The 24,474-nt window shown below is 39.6% G+C and overlaps 4 protein-coding genes and 1 long non-coding RNA gene across 8 annotated transcripts; 1 reads left to right on the forward strand and 4 right to left on the reverse strand.

Moving 5' to 3' along the window:
- Positions 1 to 6,010: 6,010 nt before the first annotated feature.
- Positions 6,011 to 9,857, reverse strand: LOC128895565 (keratin, type II cytoskeletal 1-like). 3 transcript variants are annotated; one of them, XM_054158286.1, is made up of 7 exons: positions 9,706 to 9,857; positions 8,653 to 8,856; positions 7,498 to 7,983; positions 7,285 to 7,452; positions 6,527 to 6,623; positions 6,313 to 6,369; positions 6,011 to 6,222 (listed from the first exon to the last, which is right to left on the reverse strand). In XM_054158286.1, exons 1-7 carry the CDS (start codon positions 9,785 to 9,787, stop codon positions 6,213 to 6,215), a joined length of 1,104 nt encoding a protein of 367 aa, XP_054014261.1. In that variant the 5' UTR covers positions 9,788 to 9,857; the 3' UTR covers positions 6,011 to 6,212. The 3 variants fall into 3 exon arrangements, with proteins under 3 accessions (XP_054014261.1, XP_054014259.1, XP_054014258.1); XM_054158284.1 differs by lacking the exon at positions 7,285 to 7,452 and having other exon boundaries at positions 6,527 to 6,593; positions 7,648 to 7,983; XM_054158283.1 differs by lacking the exon at positions 7,285 to 7,452 and having other exon boundaries at positions 7,648 to 7,983.
- A 621-nt stretch (positions 9,858 to 10,478) lies between these two features.
- LOC128895582 (uncharacterized) lies at positions 10,479 to 16,538 on the forward strand. The gene is made up of 3 exons (XR_008461819.1): positions 10,479 to 11,338; positions 14,156 to 14,373; positions 14,461 to 16,538. It is a non-coding gene; the product is annotated as an uncharacterized LOC128895582 (long non-coding RNA).
- Positions 11,842 to 13,313, reverse strand: LOC128895568 (uncharacterized). Its single transcript, XM_054158289.1, has 3 exons — positions 13,153 to 13,313; positions 12,575 to 12,775; positions 11,842 to 12,300 (listed from the first exon to the last, which is right to left on the reverse strand). Exons 1-3 carry the CDS (start codon positions 13,301 to 13,303, stop codon positions 12,017 to 12,019), a joined length of 636 nt encoding a protein of 211 aa, XP_054014264.1. The 5' UTR covers positions 13,304 to 13,313; the 3' UTR covers positions 11,842 to 12,016.
- Positions 16,539 to 16,686: 148 nt separating the features above from the next.
- Positions 16,687 to 18,742, reverse strand: LOC128895563 (uncharacterized). The gene is made up of 4 exons (XM_054158277.1): positions 18,662 to 18,742; positions 18,067 to 18,292; positions 17,125 to 17,462; positions 16,687 to 16,909 (listed from the first exon to the last, which is right to left on the reverse strand). Exons 1-4 carry the CDS (start codon positions 18,720 to 18,722, stop codon positions 16,725 to 16,727), a joined length of 810 nt encoding a protein of 269 aa, XP_054014252.1. The 5' UTR covers positions 18,723 to 18,742; the 3' UTR covers positions 16,687 to 16,724.
- A 17-nt stretch (positions 18,743 to 18,759) lies between these two features.
- On the reverse strand, positions 18,760 to 23,387 carry LOC128895550 (myb-like protein V). 2 transcript variants are annotated; one of them, XM_054158251.1, is made up of 4 exons: positions 21,873 to 23,387; positions 21,636 to 21,759; positions 20,309 to 20,575; positions 18,760 to 20,235 (listed from the first exon to the last, which is right to left on the reverse strand). In XM_054158251.1, exons 2-4 carry the CDS (start codon positions 21,691 to 21,693, stop codon positions 19,244 to 19,246), a joined length of 1,317 nt encoding a protein of 438 aa, XP_054014226.1. In that variant the 5' UTR covers positions 21,694 to 21,759; positions 21,873 to 23,387; the 3' UTR covers positions 18,760 to 19,243. The 2 variants fall into 2 exon arrangements, with proteins under 2 accessions (XP_054014226.1, XP_054014225.1); XM_054158250.1 differs by having other exon boundaries at positions 21,636 to 23,387.
- Positions 23,388 to 24,474: the final 1,087 nt, after the last annotated feature.

Genomic DNA, 24,474 nt, shown 5'->3' on the forward strand with positions numbered 1-24,474 from the left:
CGCAATGAAGTCTCCTGTAAACCGTTGAATGGCAGTCATTTATAACCGCGAATAATATCCAGAATCCATTTTCGATGCATTCGAGATCTAACGTGATTCATGAATTTCTGTGACTTCGTTTATGAAATAACTGAAGCAACTGAATGCACGAGGCGAGTGAAGCAAATAAAGAAAGTGTAGCAGATGTAGCAAATGAAGGAAACGAAATATGTGAAGTAAATGAAACAGATGAAGCAAGTGGAAGACATGGAGGTAATGCAGTAATTAAGAGAAACGAAGCAAATGAAACAGATAAAGGAAATGAAGTAAATACAGCAAACGAAACAAGCTAAGCAAATAAAAAAATTAAAATACCCAAAATTCGTTGAACAGCCTAAGCAGTCTAACCTTAATGCACCTGGTGATTTGCACACCGTGATGTGACCCACCGTTCAATTTTAATGCTGTCTTATTATGCGACGTTCTAGCCTCGGGGGCGATGATGTATCCTGAACGAAAGGTCAGGATCACAGCACGTACTCGGCGATTCGTGTAGTCTCCTCAAACGTTCTACTCATTCTCGTTGCAACGCTCAACAGGTTTGGGAACAGCTCGATGCACGCGTGACACCATCTCCGACGGGATTTAAAATTGCATCACTTTCCGTTTTACGTGTTGCGTTTATCAATTAATCGCTTCGGTACATGGAGACCTTTTTCCCCGGCGGCATTTTGTGGAGCGGTTTGCATAAATTACGCGTACTCTTCTTCTTTTCGGTTGGAATGTAACTTGGATATGCACATTCTCTGTAATTGGATACCAATTTTGTTTATTTTCTGTGGTGGATCTTCTTTGGAAAGGGTCAAATATTGTAGGTTTTTTGTTTTGATTTATTTGAAATTGTTCGTAGTGTTCGAAGTGGCCTAGAGTCGGTACTGTTTATTGTTTCTAATTTCTGGAATTTTATCTCTTTCATTCGCCTCGTTTATTTGCCTCGTTCATATCATTTCTTTTGGATTTCGTCCGAACACTTCATTTCAAACGAATTAATCGAAACAGATACTATCATTCATACGTATTGTCCAGAACTGGAATTACAGATAATTAAAAATTACGTCACTTTCTGTTTTACATTGCTCGACACGAGTCAGGGCTCCGCTGGCTGATTAGCAGCGCATCATCGATCGACGTCCCCCTTTCCGCTCGCGCGTGTTAAAGAAGGATGTAAGTGACCACATAGTAGATACTGTATTGCCGGATGCGCGTGCATAATCTCTCGCCCGTTGACACAGTTACACTTCAGGTTAAGCAGGTCGACCCGCGTGTACTTTCAATATTATTTTTCGGGGAGAAAGATGCTCCGGTCAGGAAATCGAATCGAAAGGCATCACCGACTGGAAATCGCCACGTTTTCACCTGGCAATAAGGAACAGATCCAGGTGGAAACCGGTTCGATGCAAACACTTATCGTCTAACTAATCGCTATTCGTTTTCTGCTGTATCACTCCGCTAGCAAGAAATTTATTGCAAATTGGTGAGAAATTTACACTAAATTGGTCGTTATGTTGCTATCTTTATTCGAAAGTGGAAGTACGTGCATTGCTTGCACTACTTATGTTCGGAGTGAGTTCCCTACTTAGGTTAATTCGTTCCGCGTATCTTCGCGTTGAATATGATTCGCTTTTGACGCGCAGTGTTAATCTGAAAGGCAGTAGCGGTTGACACCAGGTTACTGGAAATTTCATATTAGATTTCTATTACCAAAGTATTGCTGCATTAGTGATGTTCATTTATTGGAACTAAGTACATTGACATAAAATAAGATGGAATTTGTAACCAAAGACCAAACGAAGAATTCGTTTAATTTCTTATTATTCTAGATGCAGAAAAAGTTTATTGAACTTTTTTGTGGGAAATTTAATTCCATCGAATATTTACCTAAAAGATTTTGCAGAATATTCACAAATAACGAAGATATCGCAGTAAAAAATTTAAAAGCGTTACCCATCGTTATCTGCTCCACTTTTTATTCCTCCCATTGTTCTCACGCCGTAGACACCACGAATGGAAAGTAAGATTCGGCTAAGAATAACTCCTAGAAAATAGGCACCGTAATCGATTCCCGGCGCGTTTTCGGATCAGGTTTTCGGTTGATTTTCATGCGCAGGCGCGCATCGTGGAACGTGGCGCGGCTAGATCGGTAGCAATTGCCAAACAGGATGTTCTTGTTGCATCGCGGGTCGCGGGAAATTGTCGTTGAAGACCGTTTGTTATGTGTCCCGTTGGCGAATTGGGCCAACGTTGTTCCGGTCGTTCGAACCTTTCCGCGGTTGGCAACCGTTTTTCGCGGGGCGTTGGAAAATCTGCATGGGAACGCAGACATCGGTGTCGGGCGCTTAGAATCGTCGATTCGAGCTGGATGCAACCGGTTTCGTTTACGATCCCTAACATCGCGGATTAAATTGAAGCCTTGCCGTTCTGTAATCACCGTGAAACTTAAGCCACCTCGTATGAATTGCAAGCAAAAAGAGAAGTGCCGCTTTAAAGAAGTCAAACGCCGTTTTTTCGACGATTCTTCGTTACTTCAACTTGCGTCTTATCGCAGGCGCGTTATCAGAGACGAAGCTTTCACTTCTCTGGTTGTGTTAGAATACTGGTTTCGAACAAAAGTTGGTAGCTTTTTTTAGTAGCTGAAAGAATTGACAAAATCTTTCCATGCGATTTGTTTGCATATCGGTGAATTTTACGTTTATTTATAGTCTATTTGCTATCAGTTACTTGAAACATTGTTTTCTCAATTCCCAACGGAATTTCAATCTTCTTCTGGACGTAAACTTTTTCCTGTACGAATACTTTCGTCGTTCACTGTGTGCGTGATATGATCGAATCGAGCTGGCGTTAACTACAGTCATTAGCATCGCCACTTTATTAGCGACCATAAAAAAATAACCTATTCGGAATAACGGGTTGTAAACTGGGTCAGCAGTGTCCACGTTCACGTATACATACTGTACGAGACATTGACCCAACGAAAACCGATTAATCTCTCTCGAACGATCGAATTTATCGACTCGATACTGTAATCTGTAATGAATAAGACCTGGAATGGATCTCGTGTACGCGTGCCAGGGCAGAGCACGTTATTCTGGATGAATTAGTCACGCGATCATGTTGCTGATACGTGACAGTGGAAGTACCAGGTGTACAATTTCACGAAAAACGATTAATCATTTTGTCTGAGATGAAACATCCTAGAGAAAAAATTATATATGATCGTTCTTAGATGTGAGGAAATTATTTACAAAAAAAAAATTAAATTATTGAAACGATTGAGTCTTGTTTTATTGGATTCACGGGTGTTTTGCGGTGAATGGTTAAGGAAGAGTGATACACTTTAATTTCTCATTCCTAAGTTTTGTTCACCGGGAAGCGAGACTGTTTTAAGCAAGGAATAAAAGTATACACGTGATTTTGATTTTTCTGACACGACCGTGCAAAATTTCGACTCGCGTAGCCTGCTCGAATAGATTGAAGGAGAAACCAAGGTCCGATTACTTCACCCGTCGGAGTGAGTTTTTGTGATTCGCCCCTGGTTCGCCCAGTTTTTCCTCATTGCGTCCGCCTGGTCCCGAAGACCTCGAGGGTCTTTCGCCGACGGCGACGGTCAACGACCGGGAAATACTCGCGAATTGTGACGAAGAAGATGACGAAGAAGAGGATTGGAAAACTACTATCCGTGATCGAGTCTCGGACGCAAGTCATTCGACGACCTGCAGACCCACATTTTCACTCTGTTTCCAACGAGTACCCTGTTAATCTCTGCCTCCGCAATGATTTACGGTTGAGCATTATCCGTGCTTAAAACCTACGATATTTAAATACTATCGTGAATTGTTAATGGCAATCATATTTCCATGGTTTATGGCAGTTTTTGTCTCTTTAATCGCAGGACTTTCTAACGAAATAACATTGCCAATGTAACAAACCGCGACATTACATAAAGTAAATTATTATTAAATGATGTGTTAAAATAAAATTTATGAAGATAACAGTAATTTATATTCGCGACGTGTTCGAATATAATCTTCTGCGCGAACTCGGAAACTCGGACTTCGCTTTAGGTGCGGAATTTGTTCCGCACGCGCGCGCGGGCTCGGAAAAATAGAGAAAAGAATCAAAACTTCACCGTTATGTTCACCCAACTCGCGCCATAATTACACCACGGACTTGCTACTTGCCAGATGTATACGCACAACGATACAGTACCGCTTAAACCGTGTCGCGGAAGCTGCAGCTCGGCAAGGGGCTAAATTTATACTAAGCAACAATATCGCTGAAATTAGTCGATAAGTTTTGTACTCCATTATTAATTTTCTACTTTGACCACAGATGACCACCTTTTCTCAATCTTACTGACGAAGTCTCTGAACCCAACTTAATATTATAAATTCGATCGAATCTCTATAAATCTTAATTAACTATTTTTCGAACGCACTTTCGCCGATCCTTGTTTTGTCCTTGTGGTAATTATCATAAAGTACAGTCGCGATCTCTGTCGATGCTTAATGATCATTACCCACGTACGATCTTTAATTTACGTCGTGTGTTATTGTACGTGACGTGATGTAAACGTTTAGTAATAAAGTAGCCGTGTCGGCCTTCGTTTACATGTTTATCGTCTTCGCTGCAGGCTTGAAACGCACTGCCCGTTTCATTGAACCACTTGTCGCTGTCACGTTCGAATAATCGTTTGCAATAATGATTGCACTCTTGTCAATATCAATATACTTAAAGCAACCAGTTCAACAAAAGTAGAAAGCTAACCATAAACAATTCAAACTGCAATCAGAAGTATGATCGTCCTCTTCTAAGCTTCTACTTGTCGCTATCGCATTTGAATAATAGTTTATAATGATCATCGCCGCTCTTATCGATATTGATCAAAGCAACTAATTTACCAGAGATAGGGATCATAACTCAATTGCCAAAATTTTCAAGCAATCAGAAGGAAGGTTGCTCTTAGCTTTCACTCTCCATATCGATAGCTATCGTGGCTCGTCTTCCTTCTCAACGCAACTTTTTTCTCCTTTTTTTTTTTTACATGGAAATACTCTAACTCGTTACACGTTCCGTGCAAAAAGGAACGAGTGTGTCTGGGACGTAAATGTACCTCCGCCGAGTTACTCGATTACCGACAGGAGATTCAATAAGGAGCCGTGGACGTCGGAATAGTAACTCAACCGGTCTTCCACTTTATCAAGGCTCATGCTTGCTGTTAGAAGTCCCAGCTACATCGTGTTTCGACAAAGAAGCAACGAAAGAAACACGTAACCGGGAAATAACTTTCGCAAATTCAAGTCTGGAAACGATTGACTCGCTGGAAGACATTTATCTTCTTAAGGGCACACAGTTGTCAGTAGCTTGAATTCGAGAATTTTTTTTTGTTTTAACATTAAAAAAAATTTTTTTTTTTTTTTGAATTTTGTTATTACAGACATGGCAAAGGACATATTCAGTTTCCATCTAGTTGTAACTTAATCAATTTTTCTCGATAAAATTGAGAACTCTTTGAATAGCTACTTGAGATTAAGACGTAAATTTCAATTTTCTACATGCTTATGATCCATTCGCACTTGCATCCGCGTAAATCGTCAGGATCGATAATGAAGCGATGAAAAAACAATTTGTGCCCCATTACATTCTCTTCCGAGTATCTGTAAGGCTACCAAGTTCGCGGCGAGTTTGAATCGAACCTCTTCCGAGTGATCGATTGTCCCGCGATCGTAAACTCAAGTACATCGTGAATCGTAAAATCGAATAAACTATTAAAATCCACGGCGTAAAGCACACAGCATGCGAAACGATGCTAGTTAACCCGTCCCGTCTTCCCCTGTTAACGACGAACATTAATCACGGGATGGAACCCGCGATCGTTTCCTGGAAATCGCTTCGGAGGCCGAATAACGCGATAAATCCTCGCATTTTATTAAAATCAAACCTGTCCAGGGTGTTAATTTTTTTTTTCTCTCAGTTTTCGTTTTTTTCCTTCGTTTATTTGATTCTTGGCAGAGTGACTGTACAAATGGACGATCGCGATGACGGACGGTTACATTGTAGTAAAATTAACATGATCGGGGTGTTAACGTGTTTCGGTTCGATACATCGTTGCGATTATTTGACTATCGGCAGCATGACGACTGGCAACTTTTCCACTCTTGATGTTTCCCTTTGGTTTATTTACCCCTAGAAAGAAGAAAAGAACGTCAGAAAATTTGTCGAAGGGATAACTTGGGGTTGGCTTTGTTTGATAGATGAATGAAACTTTGTACGTACCAACTTCCTGCTGATGCGGAAGCTTGGGCGTACGAACCTCCGCCACCGCCGCCGCCACTAAAGTACCACGGAAACGAAAATATATTAGATCCAGTCGATCAAAATTTCAACACAAAATTAATTATGATAACACAATTATACAGGATGAAATAAATAGTATAAAATAAATAATACGATGAATGAAAATAAATAGTATAAAATTGGAAGAACGTACCATGTATTGCAACCTCCCCCAGACGGCTGGTGATAAGATGGATAACCAACTGCAACAGGTACAACAACTACGGGTATAACACCAATTGTTTTGCTTCCTATAAAAAAACATTGAGCGTCAGAAGCGGAAGCGTTGCTGCAGTTCTTCATGGGGGCGTGCTGCATCTTTTCATAACAGTTTGCAAACTGTTTGAGCCACATGACACGCGAGACACTGTCGTCGCTTTCATTGATAACACATCGTTAGATTGCCACGTAATTGAAATTATCTTTTGGCGATTCCATCAAAAATTTTCTTTCCGGAAGTTATTATTATCTCACTACTGAATGCTTTAAAATTGAGGATGTTAGTATATCTACTCAAGCATTGAGATTATTATTAATTCACTACTCCTTGTTAGCAATTTGTTTTAAATTAATGCGGTACTACTTCTGCCACAGTTATTTCTATTTAGGAGTACGAAAGGTGTTAGTATCTACTTCTGATAAATAATACTGTTAATTTGGCATTTGTTGCATAATGTTATCGGTATTTACTGCAGCAAATTGTTTTAGTGTGTGCGTCATAGCCAAAGCGTGCAATACTTGTTATTAACCGACTATTATTAAATGATAAAACTAAAGTTATTAAACCACCATCTGTGAGTGACGTGACGGTCAACGTGTTAAATCTGATGCAAACTTAGAATACATTCGGTTCTAAATTACCTCTACCAGATTAATATCCTTTTTGTTGATAGCCGCCATGATGATGACTACCACCGCTGGGGTAACCATAGCCACCTGTGCAACCTCCTCCACCACAACCTCCACCGCTAGGATACCCACCTCCACCGCTAGGATACCCACCTCCACCACCTCCTGGGTAGCCACCTCCACCACCTCCTGGGTAGCCACCGCCACCACTAGGATAGCCACCGCCGCAACCTCCTCCACCGCATCCTCCTCCACCGCCAGGATAATAGCCACCACCTCCTGGATAACCTCCGCCTCCCCCAGGGTATCCACCACCCCCACAGCCTCCTCCACCGCAACCGCCCTTGTTGTATCCTCCTCCACCCAGGCCGCCTCCACCTCCACCGCCAAGTCCGCCACCGAACCCAGCTCCGCCACCGAACCCACCTCCGCCTCCGCCTCCGCCTCCGTATCCACCTCCGCCGCCGTATCCACCTCCGCCGCCATGGAAACCTTTCAGTTTGCACTTCAGACAGGGTGACCTCTTGTTACGGACTTTCGTCATCTTCTCCAGCTTCGATTTCGACGGCATCATGCCGTCGATGTCATTCTGATCCAGATTCACTTTGAGCAATTTCGTCTCGCCATTCTCCTTGATCTTCTCCACTTTGAAACCCTCAACGTCTTCGAGGTCTGTCGCCACTTCATCGAGATTCACCGGCTCGTTGGTTTCCGTGTCGTTGCCGTCGACCTCGACGAGCAGGAACACGGTGGCCAACGGTCCTGTTCGAAACGCATCTTTATTATTTCGATGCAATTGTTTTATACGGGAAAGTGGAATTTTTATTGTGCTAAGGGTCCCCGGAAGGGAATTCAAACGTATGGGAACGCCATTTTCACGCCTGTGATTTTTAAAATCAAGGTTTCGGAAAGAGCCGTTTGCGAATGCTGGAGCTAGCACAAGTATTATAAATTATTTACTTAGAACTGACCGATGTTGGTGTTTACAGTTGCTGCGATAACTTTGGAATTATAGTATGTCTTTGTGTCATGTGTACGATAAACTATTGACTGTTGCGATTAATTCCTGTTAGGAGATCGTTAAATGCGTCTTACTCAGTTCTATATTTATCAAGCTGGCATGAATGATATTTCAAGGAGATTCAACCTATCGAACTTGATTTTCAATGTTATTATAGGAAAGTTGTCTTTAAAAAATAAAATAAATTTCGTGCAAGGGAAGGAGGTCGATTGCATTCGTTCTGAAATATTTATGAAGCAGTATATCCTAAGCGTGTCGTTTGCAGTTTGTTATTTATACTATATCAATTTTTGAATAATTAGTGCTGCATGAACTTCTTTTTTTTTTCGTTTATTCTCTCTGCATGTCCTACGACTGGCAATGTCAAACGAATGCTAATGATACCAACTGCATAAATCATGTTTAGTTACCTAGCAGGCTTGGTACTTTCTCAACTACTTCGTTTTCGAATATTTCTTCGGCAGACTCGCCACTAGAGTTCTTCACTGCGAAGAGATTTATAACGAAGAGCACGTACTGATGTTCCTTCTCAGGTTTCGGTGGAGGCTTCAGCTCAGTCGACAAGGTAGTGTCGTCGACAATTATCGGATCAATTACTACATCCGCACCAGGATCTAGAAATCATATGATCATGGATCAGTTATAAACATATCGAAATTTATTTATTCGTCATTATTTATTTGTTATATATTCATATTTCATGTACTGTATGCTTCTTTCATTATGTACGTACAGATCCAATCCATTTCAAATTTACAAATAAACATATATATTCGTATGTACATATGACTATATATTACAGATGTATGTGCTTAGATCTGTGAACATGATAAATAAATAATATGGTATTTATAGAATGCACGTATAGAAGCAGTGAATGTAAGTTTATCTGTACGAAGTCTCGAACTTTTTAAAATGATCGCGGTTAGCACATCACGCGTCAAGAAATATGACATTGGGAACACGATAGGTTGGGAATAAACTGCACTGGAACATTTCCCTAAATTTGTTTCTAACACGTCATGAATAAAAAAGTTATCGCGTTCGATAATAACGTACTTTAGTTTTCCAGGCTGCAATATTTCCATATATCAATTGATAAATATCGATCTAAGTATCGGTTAGTGCTATTTTATGATAATACAATTTTTCACTAAAAATATAGATCTCTCCTAGACAGCTTTATCGAAGAAACTTCACACTGAATTCAAAAATCGTATATGATTAATAAATACAGCCGTGAGTTTTATACTTATTCTCAGAGCGTATATTCTACATACATTAAATGAAACAGAGAGACAAGAAATATTATTTTCACGAATTTTTCCCGGCACAAAGTGTAGAAAATAAAAACGAATTCACTAGAAAAAAAAAGCAATAATTCGGCACTTAACTGATTAATGGAAGAAGAAAACGAGTCGAAATCACAAAAAAACGAAGTCGTTATTCGAGTATGTTCCTACCTGAAGTTGGTAGGGCCGAAATGGCCGCGACAACTAGTATCAGGGCCAGAGCCCTCAGGCTCCACGACGTTTCACTGGTCATTCCGAAGAGCTCTAGGACTCTCCAGTCGCACTGTGCTCCGATCCTTTCATCTCGCCGCTTTTATATCCATCGATCTTTACACACGCACGATTCTATTCTAATTATGTAACATCGCGAGTAACGCGAACCCACCACTCCACCGATTTCCGTCGCGGTCGGCTGTTTACCGACCGGCTGCATCTCTTGCACTTTTTTCGGTTTTTCCGCGGGGATTCCTGTTCCGTCGATACGTGAGATCTGTTACGTTGCTGTTATTAGAGTGACGTGAATTCGCAATAAACGTTCAGCACGGTTCGCCCGTCGTTAATTACGCCCGTTTCGACGAAACGCAAGAGAGTACAATCAGTGGCCGAGCAGACGACGAAATCGACAGTTGGAGGATCACCGTTGACAACTGAAACAGATATCGTGTTCGTACAGTGGACGTACACCATGCTACCGAGTTAAGTTGTCGTCGAATCAGATTTGTCGAGTATTTTTGTTATTGGCCACGCGGTTAGCAACGAATGGCTATCGAAAAGTCGTCGGAAAGAAACGTAATAGTAACGAAAGCAAACGACAAAGAGAATAATTATCGAAAAATTTTCTTTTTAAGTTGCTTCAACCTTAGAAGCCTGATTTTCCAAATTTAAGGGCTAAGTAAGTGATTTTGTGATATCTTATTACTATGTACTGTGAAGCGAGAGACACTCGGCAACTTAACTTGGAAGCACTGTACGTATGACTTATGGAGACGTCGCGTGAACTATATCGATAACGTATCGTTTAGGAAAATATCTGTCAATTCCTCGAATAAATTAACCGATTTCTGCGGTTAATACGCATATTCTGAGTGGAGTTTGCCCTTTGCGGTGGCGATAGATAACACGATCTTTCGGAGAAGAAAGTCAACTTCGGTAGAAGGATGATAATTAATAATTGTTGACAGCGTGGTTTCAATTACGACGCTCTCGAATGGTTTTGGTCGTCACTTTTGGGATTTCTTGGGAAATCCGATGTGAAGAAGAGTAGTGCTAGGTAGATGGAGCTGTTTTATTTAGTGTTAATGAATTTGGAAATAATGTTTACATTCTGCCGCGTCAAACTTCGCGCGTAACATTGCACAATAACCAAAAATCAAGAAACGGGCTTGTAATTCTTTTCGATTTACATAATTTGTAACCGTTTCCAAGGAAATATGACGCGTTCCTTGTAACAAAGAGCGATAAAAAATATCATTCATGGAAGGGAACACGTAAAATAATTGCGGAACGTTGTCGATGATCGTTAATATCTCTTGAGAAGAAAATACGAATTACCGTGTACGATTACAAGTTTATTATGCGGAGCTACGTAAGTATAATAACACTTCGTAGCATCTTTTCCTTAATCATTGACAATTGCGTTGTTCCGTCCGTGTGAATCCGTTGCACTTCATTTTGTTGCCCAAGGCTGAAGCGAGTATCGTTGCCTTCCCCGGCGATGGAAGTGGATAGCAATAATTACCAAACCACTCGATACCGTTTGCCACGATCCATGACAGAAAATCGAAAGTTTACGAGGAACGATTCTGTAAGTGTTTCGCTTGATTCACCGTCGGATTCATTTGATTCATCGTCAGATTCATTTCTATGTAGACGCAAATCGGCCCAATGTTTATCTCCTGTTTGTTTGCAATTGTCAATTTGCTGTTGTACATCGCTCGCATGTATAACGACTGTGATTGCAAACAGTCGATTAAGGACGTCGGTGAGCTGAATGGTTACTATAAGTAGATCTCGCGTGTTCCGAAGAAGGAAAAATGACAAACATCTGTTGGGTGAAAGTATTCTTCTCGTTTGTATTAAATTTGTATATGGAAATGTTAATTATGCCGTCGTGAGTCAGTCGACTATACTTGAAGTCACTGAACTTCATGAAACTCTCATTGATTAGATCACCGCTAGAAAAGCGTGATTATGACGATTCAATGAAGATTTGATTACATTTATTTTCAAATTTAACATGTAAACCAAGATACTGGTTTTTTTTGTGGAGGGGAGTGGAATGCTAAAAGTATGTAATTAAATAATACATTGTTTGAAACATTATGCATATATTTATAACACTCTTATACATATATGTCAGAGTCGTTCTAAAAGTTTTGATTAAAGATTCTATGGTAATTTATTTTTCACCAAGGAAGAAGGGATTTTAAACCCATTTTTTGTTTTCACTTTTTTTTCACGATAACTATAGCGAACGAACGAACTATAGCGTTTTAAAACTCAATTTACACATGGAACAGGATGATCTCTTGTTACGACCCTTCGCAATCTTTTCCAGCTTGGACTTGGTGGATTCTACGTCGTTATCACCACTGTCATAAGCGATCACTTTGAGTAGACTCGTTTCGCCATTCTTTTCGATTTTCTCCACGTTGAAACCGTCTATGATTTCTAGACCGAACGCCAAGTCGTCGAGATCCACCGGGTCGTCGGTTTCCTCGTCGCTGTCGTCGAGCTCGATGACCACGAACGTGGTGGCCTTTGAGCCTGTTCGAGGTTCATTTTATAATAACAAGAAAACAACTTCCTCTTTAAAATAAAATGAAATGAAATTCATGCAGGGAATCAATTCGATATTAAATATCTATTAGACAGTATATCCAAAGTTTATTATACATATACAATTCACTGTTCGTATCAATTCTTTCTTAATAATTAATGTTGCATAACTCTCGATTTTCTTTTTTTCTCTGGGCTTACTACAACTGGCAATGGCAACCGAAGGCTAACGATGCCAACTGCATAATTCATGTTTAGTCACCTGTCAATCTTGGTACTTTCTCGATCAGATCGGTATCGAGATTGCCTTCCGAAGACTCGTCACTGGAATTTTTCGAACCATAGACATTTACCACGTAGAATACTAACTCGCTATCGTTAGGTTTCGGGGGAGGCTGCAGGTCAGTCGCCAAGGTAACGTCGTCGTCAATTATGGGATCAACTGCTAGATCTTCACTTGAATCTGAAAATTGCATCATATATGGATAAATTATTTTATATTTGTACGTAGACCGCTAATAGACATGAGGTTATATAAAAAGAAATCATTTGGTAGTTAATTAGTTAATGGAACAAATGAATGGTACAATCGGGAAACTATTTCCTCGAATTCAATTTTAATTCAATTTTAATACCTACCCGGAGTTGTATATGAATTCAACAAAGAGGATCGTTTTCATGAATTTTCCGTGGTACAAAATGAATTTATGAATTTATAAAAAGAAAGACAATAATGTGGAATATACTGAACGAGTTAATAGGACAAAAAAAAATGAAATGAAAGGTCAATAGTAAAGAATTATCCATTAAATATAAAATAATATGCAAATATTGTTCCACCTGGAGTCGGTAGAGCCGAAATGGCGACGATAAGTAGAAGACTGGACAGAACCTTCAGGTTCGACAACGTTTTGCTAGCCATTGTGATGAGCTTGGTGACACTTCGATTGCACTGTGCTTCGATCCATTGTGTCGTCGCTTTTATAGCCATCGATCTTTGCACACCTTCGATTCTAATGCCATTATGCAACATTGAGAGTAACGCAAATCCATCACTCTGCTATTTACCGTCGCGACGGATGTTTACCGTCGTCTCATCTTCGCATTTTTGGTATTCGTGTAAAAACGAAAAAAGAAAATTAACGAAATCTGAAATTCAACGATCTCGAAAGTGTCTCGCCAACCGATTCATCGTCAGATCCATTTTCATGTATCTGCAAACCGCAGCAATGTTTATCTCCTATTTGCTCGCGATGGGTAACTTGTTGTTGCATATCGTGCACAAATATGCTGATAATAATTGAAAAAAGTCGATTAAAGATGTCAACGAGTTAAACGAGTGGAGCAAGTAGTTTTTGTCGCGTGTTCTGAATAAGGAAAACAGGGAAACATCTGTTCAGTGAAAGTGTCTCGTTTTTCAAGATCAGAAGAAGTTTGTACTAATTTTATATAAGGCAACGTTAATTAACCACCGTGATTCATTTGAGAATAGTTGAAGCCGCTGAACTCGCGTTTTTTTTTTTTTGTTTTATAATTTAGAACTATAGAGATCGCGGTATATTTCATTCAATTTATCAAGTTAATTATCTTGAGATCATGTATTATATCAGCAAACGAGACGATGCTGGAAAATAAAGTCATTAGGCATAACAAGTGTAATTATCAATTTGTCCCGCGTATGCAATTGTTCGAATGAATGAATTTTATGTAACTAATAATTATCATTGTTAAATTTACAACCACCTCGATCGAGGAATGTTTCTTTGGACGAAACTTGTACTATTCAATTCAAAACAAAAATTGAAACACGACCAATGAGTTTCGGATTCTACATACGTTGCAGAATTATTAAATAAACCAAACCGAAACGATACTAAGCTGTTTCTTGTCCACGATGAATTATCGGTTTACCAACATCGGTGACAGTATTCTTGTTTACACGACGATGCAGAAATAGCCGTAACGAGAGACGCCAGGAGAATTGTTTCACGTACCTAAGTCTCGTCTTTATGACTCAATTCGATCTAGGCTGATAATTCATGGGCGATCTTAAGCAAAAAGGTGAGATCATTGCTTCGCGCGATGCGTATAAGTCTCCCAGCTATCCGACCAGTCACTACAGTCTTCTTTTCCTGTTGGCTGTTTCAGAATTTTAATCTATCACGACCTTGGCCTATCGAGGCAAATCCTATCTATGACTAGCGAGGAATTTGATAATCTACCAGTTGACAACACGTAAAAAATTTATTCAAATTCAACGTGATCAAACAAAAGTTTCCTAACATAAATATATCTTTATTTTTAAAGATTAGATTTAGGACAAAATTAAAGACAATCTTCTAAATACGAGTTGTTATCATTATGAATATTTAAAATGTTTCCCGAAACATCGTTCATCTTCTTTTGTTTGAGGATAATTGAACGAATCACGCTTCATTGATTTACATCGATTGCAAAAATTATGGAATATAATTTGTTTTTCTGATGGTAATGACGTTTGTATTTTTCCACACATCCTATAAATTAACTACTATGAGTGTACACTATGAAAGAATACATGTAACGACGTATTGATCACAAGATTCCTTAAAAATATAGGACGTTTATTTAAATTAAAAAGTGATCACATGTTTCGTGATTGTTTAATTGTGATCCTAATTATAGTTATATCAAATATCTTAGACATCCTAGGTATTCTAATTATGATTATGTAATATCGAATAAATCCTTAAAAATCTTGTGTTTGATTAAAATTCGACCGCAAAGAACCAATGTAGAATGTAAAATGAATAGAATAATTTCTGATCATTTTAATGGTGGGATCTTGCTCTGACTAGTTGTTAATTTCCAAGTTATCCAGCAAAATAATACCTGCGCGAGATAATTGAGGAGATCTCGAACTTTGGGGTTTCCCGTATCTGCAATTTGATCAGATTATTTACGTGTCTGAATGCAGCTAGTCCACGCTTACACGGATTACTCAGAATTTCCAACTTCTCATTTCCGGTAGGTGAAATATACCCTACAAGCCAATGACCAACATGATTCATTTCCATTGTTTCTTTCGGGATAATTAATCCAGCCAAAATCTATTCTCAAGATACATTCATTCTTAAAAAAGAAAATCCGATGTTGCAAGTCTTCGCATCATATCAATATTTTATTCTGAAGTTGAGATCTATGTACAAAACCCGTTTTCTAGCTACACGTTTGTTATAAATTAAATGACGGAAATCCCTATCGAAGAGTTCATTAAACATTTTTTTTTTCTGCATCGTTCAATTTCAGCTCAACGGTTCCCGTTGCTGATAGGTGTTAATTGGCCCCAGGTATACTTTTTTGCGAGTTTCGCTGACAAAGAATAATCCGTGTGTCACTGTCACGTCCTTGAATCCGACTGGTGAACGTATACCTCCCGATTCTCAGGTTTCCGTGTTATACGAGCATCGCAATCTCACGCGAACGGTTTCCCTACCAATCGACTGGGATTTTTAAAAGTCTTAGAACATAGACGGCCATAAGTAAATAAATTAATTAATGTGACCATTTGGAGTCCATCGATAACATACACGTGGTTGTGGATGGTAGGGTAATAATTTAATGACTTTTGCAAAGGTTTTTCACAGAACAATTAGTCATGGTAAATGAAAAAAAAAAAAACTTTAAATTACTTTAGTTTCTTGTAAATCTAATATTGGAGAAAACAAAAGTGGCTCTTTTTCAGCGATAAGTTTATCTTTGAGACTACGTTGCATACTTGCAAACAATAATTATACTTGTGAGAATGTGCCTAGCGTAGCGGAAATAATGAGAAACACAATCGTTTTACACGCCATACATCAGGATGGTATGCAAGTTCTCAGGAGCTGTAGCGGTGTTTTTTGAAGCTACGGTACGGACTTAGCAACCCCGAGGTACCCGAGCTAGAGGGTACCCAATAGATGAGAAGTAAGAGATACTGCAAACAGTATTAAAACAATGCAGGAGTCATGTATGACGCATGTCGAATGAAGAAATATGGAAATGTAAACAAATAGAGAAAGTGGTAGTGAAGTAGCTTTGTCAATTGTAAAAAGCTGATCACTTCAATAAACGACTGAACCGAACTGATGGTATTCAAGTTCCAATGGAAAATGAACCACGATGGAATAGCAGGTACCATACGTAGATAAAGTCATCGGTCGTCGATAAAGCAGGATTGTACTGTCCGGTTCATATAAAAGCTCCACAATTCCTCTGGAGATGTCGTAGCGAGTTTAATTCGTACTCCAATATAAACATTGGACTGGTCCAACGAATTACAAATAAAAGCTAACAGAAGCTCAACTAAAAATAAAATTAAAACAATAGGAATTAACCTGTTGCAAAATCATATAGAACTTTTTCAATTATTTTTACTGTCCAATATTGTTTCATAAATGTACATCGTCGTAGTACGACCTATAAGTAGGGTGCCATTTTTGTATACGAATTGTTGGCCTCCTATCGTTTCCCCGCCGTGTTTGCTGCGTCGAAATTTGAAGAATTGGCTCGAAGTTCTGCTCTCGTTGCGGTTCTACGTTGATGTTCAACTTTGGGGCACGCGTACCTTGCGGACCTACAAAATTTTATGAATTTTTATTAAAAAAGAATCACTGAAAGGTTCGATTCAGTGAGATCATTGAAAAGAATTAAATTCTGAATGAATTAAAATAAACGTTTCAAAAGTTTGTCATATATAAACATCAGGCCACGGATATTTTGGTTTTCAACATGGCGTCTAGTGAAGATGATCATGCAGTACAATGAAAATACGAAGTTCGTGGATTCTACCGTTATTATTATAATTTGGACGAATGTTGGTCCAAATGGGTTGCCTTTGGCCTTCCGGAAACCGGATATGCATTCCTTCGGAGACTAAAATGGTTCCTGCGCCCGACGAGGCGGAAGAGTGCACGGAACCAACGGAAGAAGAGGCAACAGATGCTGCGTGACCATTTTGGACGGTTCCAGACGAAGAGGCAGCTGCGCTACCAAAACCGAACGATTGACCGTTTACGTGTCCTTGATTGCCAAGAACAGGACGATGTTGGCCCATTGCCTGGCTCACAGCGCCAGCAACACCTGACGATCCAGCGACGAACGACAGCGATTGACTTTGCGAAACGGCCCTGAAAAAATAATAATTTTGTTAGTTACAATCACTTTAGAAGGAACAGTCTATCATTTTAATTTACAAATCAGTTATTTCATGTTTTCGCGATAACGTTCCGACTTATGCTTAAAGGATTTTCAAAATTCGGAAATTGTTAACTTTACAGCTGTTTTGAGGAGATTGTTAATATCTGTCATTAAATTGTGATCATTGCAATTGTATCACTGTTATGGCTTTAACATTTAAGGTCATCCGATACACCGCGGATATCTGAATTCTTGTCAGGTATAATGTCATGGTGTTAACGGTATGGCATTCTTACTCGAACGATGTCCGTGGCCTTGACGTATCACAGGAAATCACTTTCAGTGTGGCTCGTTGTTCGTGAAACTCTGTTCTTTCGAACCAACTGACGTCTATTTCTATGTCGCGTAACTTCGACTAGAGAATTCGATTACTATTGGAGTACCTGACTATTCGAATACTATTCAAATGCTCGACTATTTCAATTCTATCGAAGTACTTGGCTATTTAAAAACTTGAATAATAAAATTATAATATTCTACGAATATTAGATTATCGGAATAGTCCTATTCTAGGCTCTGATGATAAAAACGTACTGTTGGTTGAAGCTGCTGCTCTCAGAGTATCCGAAGCCTTCAGGGCCCACTTGAAATCCCAAAGAGTGCGCATTGCTTCCCGCGTTCACGTTGATGTTCGCTGTGATCGGAATAGACAATAATCGTGCGTTCTTCATGTCGGATTTCTTGACGACCTGCTCTGGAATGAGCTCCGGCGGCGTGTTCCATCGTCGTTCATCTTCTTCTGCGGGAAGAGCGCGACCATCTACGGAATGAGACAAGTTTCCCCATGACACATCTAGAGCAGAGTCTTCCTCGCATATTACGGTTAGTTCTCCCTTTAAAGGGAACGTCATCGAAATTAAATATGACGATACACTATTTTTGTTAACAAACGTTTCAAAAATTTATTGTCCATAAATTCCAGGCTTACAGACTTTTCATTTTCCGACACGGAACATTTAATTTTGAATTTTTATTAACTGGTTCGAAGCCAAATCTCCCTTGAGACAATCACTGTGCACTTTCCATTACAGAACGTAGCGTCTTACGAAGTCACACGAATAACGAGGCGGAAATTTAGCGAACGAGGTTGCAACACGTATTTTTAGATTGTTTAAGTGATAATTTTTACCTGCCCACGCGACTAACGACGCGAAACACAATGGTACGATGCAAAGGCTGCTCCTGGCCATGTCTAACAGCGTTCTGACTCCTGCGTGCCAACTCTCCGCCCTTTTTTAATAAGTACGAATGACCTTAAAGTCCTTATTGGTATTCAACGCGTGTCCATCCACGTAATACTCTTCGACGAACGGAGTTACAATCACTCGATGACTCTTGCTCGCAGAAAAAGAAAAGAAATGTGTTTTTCGGTGAACAGAGTCGATTCGATTTCATGCAGTTTTGGATTCGTAAATAATAGTAATAATAATAATAACGGAAATCTATGGGTAAAAAGGATACTTGCAGAAAAATACAAATAGTTTTTGTAAGAATCGGAAATTTTTAAATAACGTTACAATAGTTACAATAGTCATTTTATCGAACAATTATCTAAATAGTCAAGTATTCAAATACTACTGCGATATTGTAGTATTCGAACAGTCAGTTCTCGAATAGTACTCGAGTATCATCCATCCATCCAAGTGTTTCAAGCATTCAAGTCTAGAAAAATCCAACGAACAGTCCCCGAATTATAGTGTTCGCACAATTCTCAATAGTCCACGACACTAACGCCATCATCCACACTTCCTGCGAAATCGACGACGGAAGCAGCCCCACCAATGGTATCAATCGCTTCCTCAGGTTGATCGAAAACGATATCACTCCCCACGTCAGCCACGATTCCGGGACCTTCCAGCTCTGCGTTCAGCTCCATCACATAATCGACCCGCGGTTCCGCCGGCTCTTCCATTCCAACCGAGGCTTCCACTCGTCCAGGCTTCATCGTCGACCCAGCCTTTTCACCGTCCTCTAGCATCGTTTTATCCACCTCGTCCCCATTCACCAACGCGACCGCCTCTGTATCGTCGTTTCGCGTCGGTGGCACCATTTCGTTTACTTTCGACGGTAGCGTGGTCCCTTTATCAACGTTCGTTGCAACCACGCCTGCACTGTCGCCATTCGTTCCCTCGGGAACGCTTTGTGATTGTTCTTTCTTCGTATTTTCAGTTATGTTCCCCTTTTCAACCTCCCCTACGTTACTGCCTAACGGTTTCTCCCCATCCTTTGGATTTTCGGGCCTTCTCTGGATCTCCTCGTCGCTGACTAAAGAAATCAAGGGAATTTCTTTTATACTCCCATCCAGTGGTTTCTTCATTTCGTTTTCTGCATTTTGAGGCCCTGTTGGGGTCACCTCATCGTTGATTACTGGATTCAAGGGAATTTCGTTTGTACTGCCATCCAGTGGTTTCTTCATTTCGTTTTCTGCATTTTGAGGCCTTGTTGGGGTCACCTCATCGTTGATTACTGGATTCAAGGGAATTTCGTTTGTACTGCCATCCAGTGGTTTCTTCATTTCGGTTTCTGCATTTTGAGGCTTTTTTGGTATCACCTCATCGTTGATTGCTGGCATTAAGGGAGCATTTCCTGTGTTGCTGTCTAATGGCTTCTCCTTTCCTATCTCAACATTTTGAGGCCTTTCTTCAGTCTTCTCGTTGCTGACTTCTTGGGCCAACGCAGCGTTGCAGGATGCCTTCTTAGTTTCTGTTGGAACAATCGTTTTTGTTTAGAATATTCTTATTAGAAGACCGTTCGTTATAGCAATCAGTGACGTTACCTTCCATGAGTTGTTTGAATGATTCAGTAAGTTCCCTGTAGGACGTCTCCAGTGCTACGATTCTCCTCTTCAAGAAGGCCATGTCGTAGTCGTAGTCGTCCTCGTCTTTGAACGAACTCGAGAACGACGAAAATGATGGCACCCACCAGGACGGATAAAACTGTGACCAATCCTTCGGATGTGACTCCAATGTCCTTGGACCTCGACGAGTTTGAATATCGACCGAGTTATCGTCCTTCCAGAGTGGGTTACTTGAAACAGGCACAGCTGTGCACCAATAAGGAATTTAATCAGACGAACAAGATATATTTTCATAAATCCTTTAACTAGAAACTTTGTGTATTTTTTGATTTGTAAAGAAATTTTAATGCCGTGGCTCCTTAAGTGGTATGACATGGATGGTCCCAGTTTTGAAGAGGATTGTACTTTCAACGCTGTACCCTATGATTCGTGGCTGGCAATTAGCGTTGAGTCATTCACGGATACGAACTTCCTTAAAATATTTTTTGTCCCGACCTCTTAACGCCAACGACGCGCTAATGACCGATCTTAACGTAGCGATGACTCCAATTAAATCCAAAATTCCGCTCGTCGAATTGTACGTGATTGTTGGTTGAAATCAGTGACGGACTATAATTCTATAGGAACGAAACCAAAATGGAGTTTAAACAGAACACGAACAAAAAAAAAATAACAAAGAAATTACATAAGGAAAGAGGAACTCTTCTACTCCAAAACAATAATCTGAAAACTATTTTTGACAAATTGGATTGGATTGCTATTATATATTAACCGTCGTGAAGAAATCGACTTTTATGACTAATCACTGAGCAACAATTCGCCAAAAATCAATTAAAAAAAAAAAAAACAATGTAATACGCCACTGGCGACAGATGTGACCCGAGGCCTGTCAAAGTTACACGTGCGTCATTAAATATCCACGAACTGTCGGTCGAGCAGACATATCGCGGCACTTAATCATTGGAATATACGATCGATCATAACATAATCGATTTTACATTTACTTATTAGGTGATGTAAACGTGTTTCTTGGTTTTTAGCCAGCCACGCGAATGATTCATGGGTGCCGTTCTTGAAAAACACGCGTTACTCATTGTTATCGGTTGCATCGTTGAATATTACGGTGTCAAACTATCCGACGGTTATAATTAGGTGTATTTTAATGTTCTTGGCACGTCGCGATACTTGTATCGTATAAAAATATAAATTAAAAGAAATTTGACGTACAATACGCACCCCGAAATCGATATTACAATTGAATCTACTAAGAATAAATGGAAGACGGGTTTAATATTAAGAAAATTACCTTCAACATAGCCCTGTAGCGCGATAAAAACCAATAGAAGAACTGTCACTCTCGGCATGATGAATTCGAAGTCTTTCCGTTCCTCGTCGCATAACAACCAAACCCTTACTGAAGCTTCTACCCTCTAAATGACCAATTTATATACCTTTGCAACACCATGGTTCCAATAACGTCGAACCCATTAGGAGCCCAGGTAACGAGGATTTCTGACTGGCCGTTATCTATTCGAGAACATACCTGGTGGGCATTGTTTTCCCTCGTGGTTCCGCGGTGTCGTAAAAGTCTCCAGACGACCGTAGGAACCTAGTCCCGTATATCTAACTTACTTAGGCTAACTGTCCTGAAACGCAGTATCGGTCAGAGATGGGAAAAACCCTAGACTTCGATTAAATCTGAAGTTTATCGATTGTCATGCCCGGACAACTGCAACGTCATCCTGAAATACTGTTTTTTTTTTGTTTTTTTTTTTTTTTTTTTTTTTTTGTTCAAGGTTAATTATCCGTAAAATTTGTGTAATTAAATTTGTATATCACGGTACGTCCTAGCTTTCAACGCTTGCATATTAAGGTCCATTAAAGATAAGGTCATAATTATGCCCTGGCATACATGGCAGCTTTCACCAGACCTGCAAACGCAGCTCGTCCTTCAAACGGAAATTTCTTCGTGTCGTGAATTTTGTTGAATGCATTCAATGTTTTAGTTTCGTGCGCACTTGCACTTCGAGCGCACCGTTGCACTTGCAACAACATTTATGTCATAGTAGATTATATAGATGACGTTGAACAGTTTTTCGGTATCAATCAACAGAGAAATATTGCGCGATCGTATCGCGTGACTCACTATCGATGCTAATCATAGAAAATATTTTGTATGAGAATGTTTGAATAACGACACTCGAAGGAAAATATTTGGATAGCGACATTCGAGTGGGAATATTAGATTAGTACATTTCGAGTAAGAGTATCAGAGTAGCAGTATTCGAATTTAATATGCGAATTTAATATTCAAGTAGCAACGCACATAAATACAATGTATTTAAACTGTACTCGAACAGCCCCAGATCCAATTTCGATCGGAGTTCATCTAACGATGCTCCAGCGATAAAAAGTCTGCCGATCCCACCACGAAGGTGAGCGCATCGTTGTAGGCGGCGTTAAAGAAAGAGCACACGTAGACGTGGCGTCGCGATTCACGTACCTAGGCCACAGGTAGGTTACCCTACTTGACATTGAACCCGAGAGGCAGATGTACCTCGTATACAATGGACGCCTCCGAGGAATGGAACGAGCGGCCGTCCAACGCCACCGGGAATTAATACGCAGAAGGTAATCAACTTTCGCGATTGGGTATTCCCCAGCAGCGTCATTCGGCCGTTTAGAGGCAACAAATCTATCTAGCACCAGCTCGACCAAGGATTTACGTAAACCGTATGTTTTGATTCGAGCTGCTGCGAATCGAACTGCTTACTCGAAATTAATGGAACTGCAACCATTTCAATGTTCCCAGAGGAAAATGTTTACCAATGTCGAACACGTTTATGGCATTTAAAAAAAAAAATGAGAAAGTTTATCAGAGATAAAGTCGTTCCAATATCAGTTCAAAAATATTTCTGTACAATATCCCAAAGTGTAATAAAATGAAACAGTTGGATTTGATTCGAGTAAATTTCTGTGTATATGTGCATTTCCCGATATACATTCCTTCAATTTCAATGAATGTTTATTTTCACGGAAATTGTGCAACAATATTTCGTTCCATTAACGATTCTGCGAACGTGAATGCAAAAGGTATCAATTTGTTACTTGCTACCCAATAATTAATCGTTTCATCGATCGAATCGTTCGAGTGATTCCTGCTCGTCTTGGTTTTTCGATGAAGAAAAAGGAAGACGAACAGACACAATCTATCCTTGATCGATAGCCACTCGAAGCAGGATGTGGGAACAATTACGTTTCGAAGCACCGATTATTATTTATCCCAGAAGCGCGGCTCCGCGCCGGTAACAACGAATACAAAATTAATTCATACTTCGTAACATTTGAATAATTTATTCTGCGTCTCCAGAAAGAGATTTACGAAAAGTGTGAAAGCGTAAACGACGTTTCTCTTATTTTATATAATTGAAAATAGAAACTAGAAGTTTCCGGTCCAAAAAATCAACCGTTAATTTATTTAAAACGTTTCGACTATTACATCTTGTCCCACGAAAGAGGAAAAAGACATGGAAATGAGTTTGTTTACGTTTTATTTTGTATTCGGCCTCCAACCGTGTTCATCTGGGAGAGATTTTGAATGGTTTTGTCATTGGCATGCCACCAAATAAAAGGAACCAGGAAAAGAGACGACTGAACTTCTGGTTGGACCGAATGATGCCTTAATGGCGTCGAATACGGTGACGCAAGCAATGATTTATATTCCCAAGAGGACTAAACGGGACTCTTGATTGACTGACATTTTTATGCGTCTGTCATTTCGCGAATCTAACTTTTTGAATAATATTTATAAAACGTATTGTTACGCAACCAGCCATGTTGAATTATAAAAAGATTCATAATTTGTTTGGTAATTGCGAAGACCTCGATTAATGGAGGATTTTTCATCCCCGATTCCTGCAATAATCAAGGTTTTACTGTAGATAGAATTTAAAACCTGAAGACAGAAAGGTAAATAATACTACCTCGCTATAATTAAGGGACGTGTATTTACGTAATTTGGAACAAACAGAAACTGAAAGATTTTTAAACTTAATTGATAACAAAACAATTGAATAATTATAAATTTTCCCCTACTATTCGTTTATATTTTTTCTCCTTAATATCGCGAGGTTATCGTGACAACG

This window comes from Hylaeus anthracinus, unplaced genomic scaffold (assembly GCF_026225885.1).
Source record: "Hylaeus anthracinus isolate JK02 unplaced genomic scaffold, UHH_iyHylAnth1.0_haploid 5, whole genome shotgun sequence".
In the NCBI taxonomy this organism is placed as follows: domain Eukaryota; kingdom Metazoa; phylum Arthropoda; class Insecta; order Hymenoptera; family Colletidae; genus Hylaeus; species Hylaeus anthracinus.

What these genes read in the sequence shown, in the direction of transcription:
- LOC128895565 (XM_054158286.1), bottom strand. Translation starts at nt 9,787, where the DNA reads ATGACCAGTGAAACGTCGTGGAGCCTGAGGGCTCTGGCCCTGATACTA. An exon ending in AGGCGGAGGTTATCCAGGAG is followed by an intron (nt 7,453 to 7,497) that starts GTGGTGGCTATT and finishes GCGGTGGAGGAG; the next exon opens with GTTGCGGCGGTGGCTATCCT. An exon ending in CTATGGTTACCCCAGCGGTG is followed by an intron (nt 6,624 to 7,284) that starts GTAGTCATCATC and finishes GTTTTTTTATAG; the next exon opens with GAAGCAAAACAATTGGTGTT.
- LOC128895568 (XM_054158289.1), bottom strand. Translation starts at nt 13,303, where the DNA reads ATGGCTATAAAAGCGACGACACAATGGATCGAAGCACAGTGCAATCGA. An exon ending in TTCGGCTCTACCGACTCCAG is followed by an intron (nt 12,776 to 13,152) that starts GTGGAACAATAT and finishes TGCAATTTTCAG; the next exon opens with ATTCAAGTGAAGATCTAGCA. An exon ending in GAAAGTACCAAGATTGACAG is followed by an intron (nt 12,301 to 12,574) that starts GTGACTAAACAT and finishes AACCTCGAACAG; the next exon opens with GCTCAAAGGCCACCACGTTC.
- LOC128895563 (XM_054158277.1), bottom strand. Translation starts at nt 18,722, where the DNA reads ATGGCCAGGAGCAGCCTTTGCATCGTACCATTGTGTTTCGCGTCGTTA. An exon ending in AGCAGCAGCTTCAACCAACA is followed by an intron (nt 17,463 to 18,066) that starts GTACGTTTTTAT and finishes TTATTTTTTCAG; the next exon opens with GGCCGTTTCGCAAAGTCAAT. An exon ending in TCCAAATTATAATAATAACG is followed by an intron (nt 16,910 to 17,124) that starts GTAGAATCCACG and finishes AAAATTTTGTAG; the next exon opens with GTCCGCAAGGTACGCGTGCC.
- LOC128895550 (XM_054158251.1), bottom strand. Translation starts at nt 21,693, where the DNA reads ATGCCGAGAGTGACAGTTCTTCTATTGGTTTTTATCGCGCTACAGGGC. An exon ending in GCTACAGGGCTATGTTGAAG is followed by an intron (nt 20,576 to 21,635) that starts GTAATTTTCTTA and finishes ATTGGTGCACAG; the next exon opens with CTGTGCCTGTTTCAAGTAAC. An exon ending in ATTCAAACAACTCATGGAAG is followed by an intron (nt 20,236 to 20,308) that starts GTAACGTCACTG and finishes TTGTTCCAACAG; the next exon opens with AAACTAAGAAGGCATCCTGC.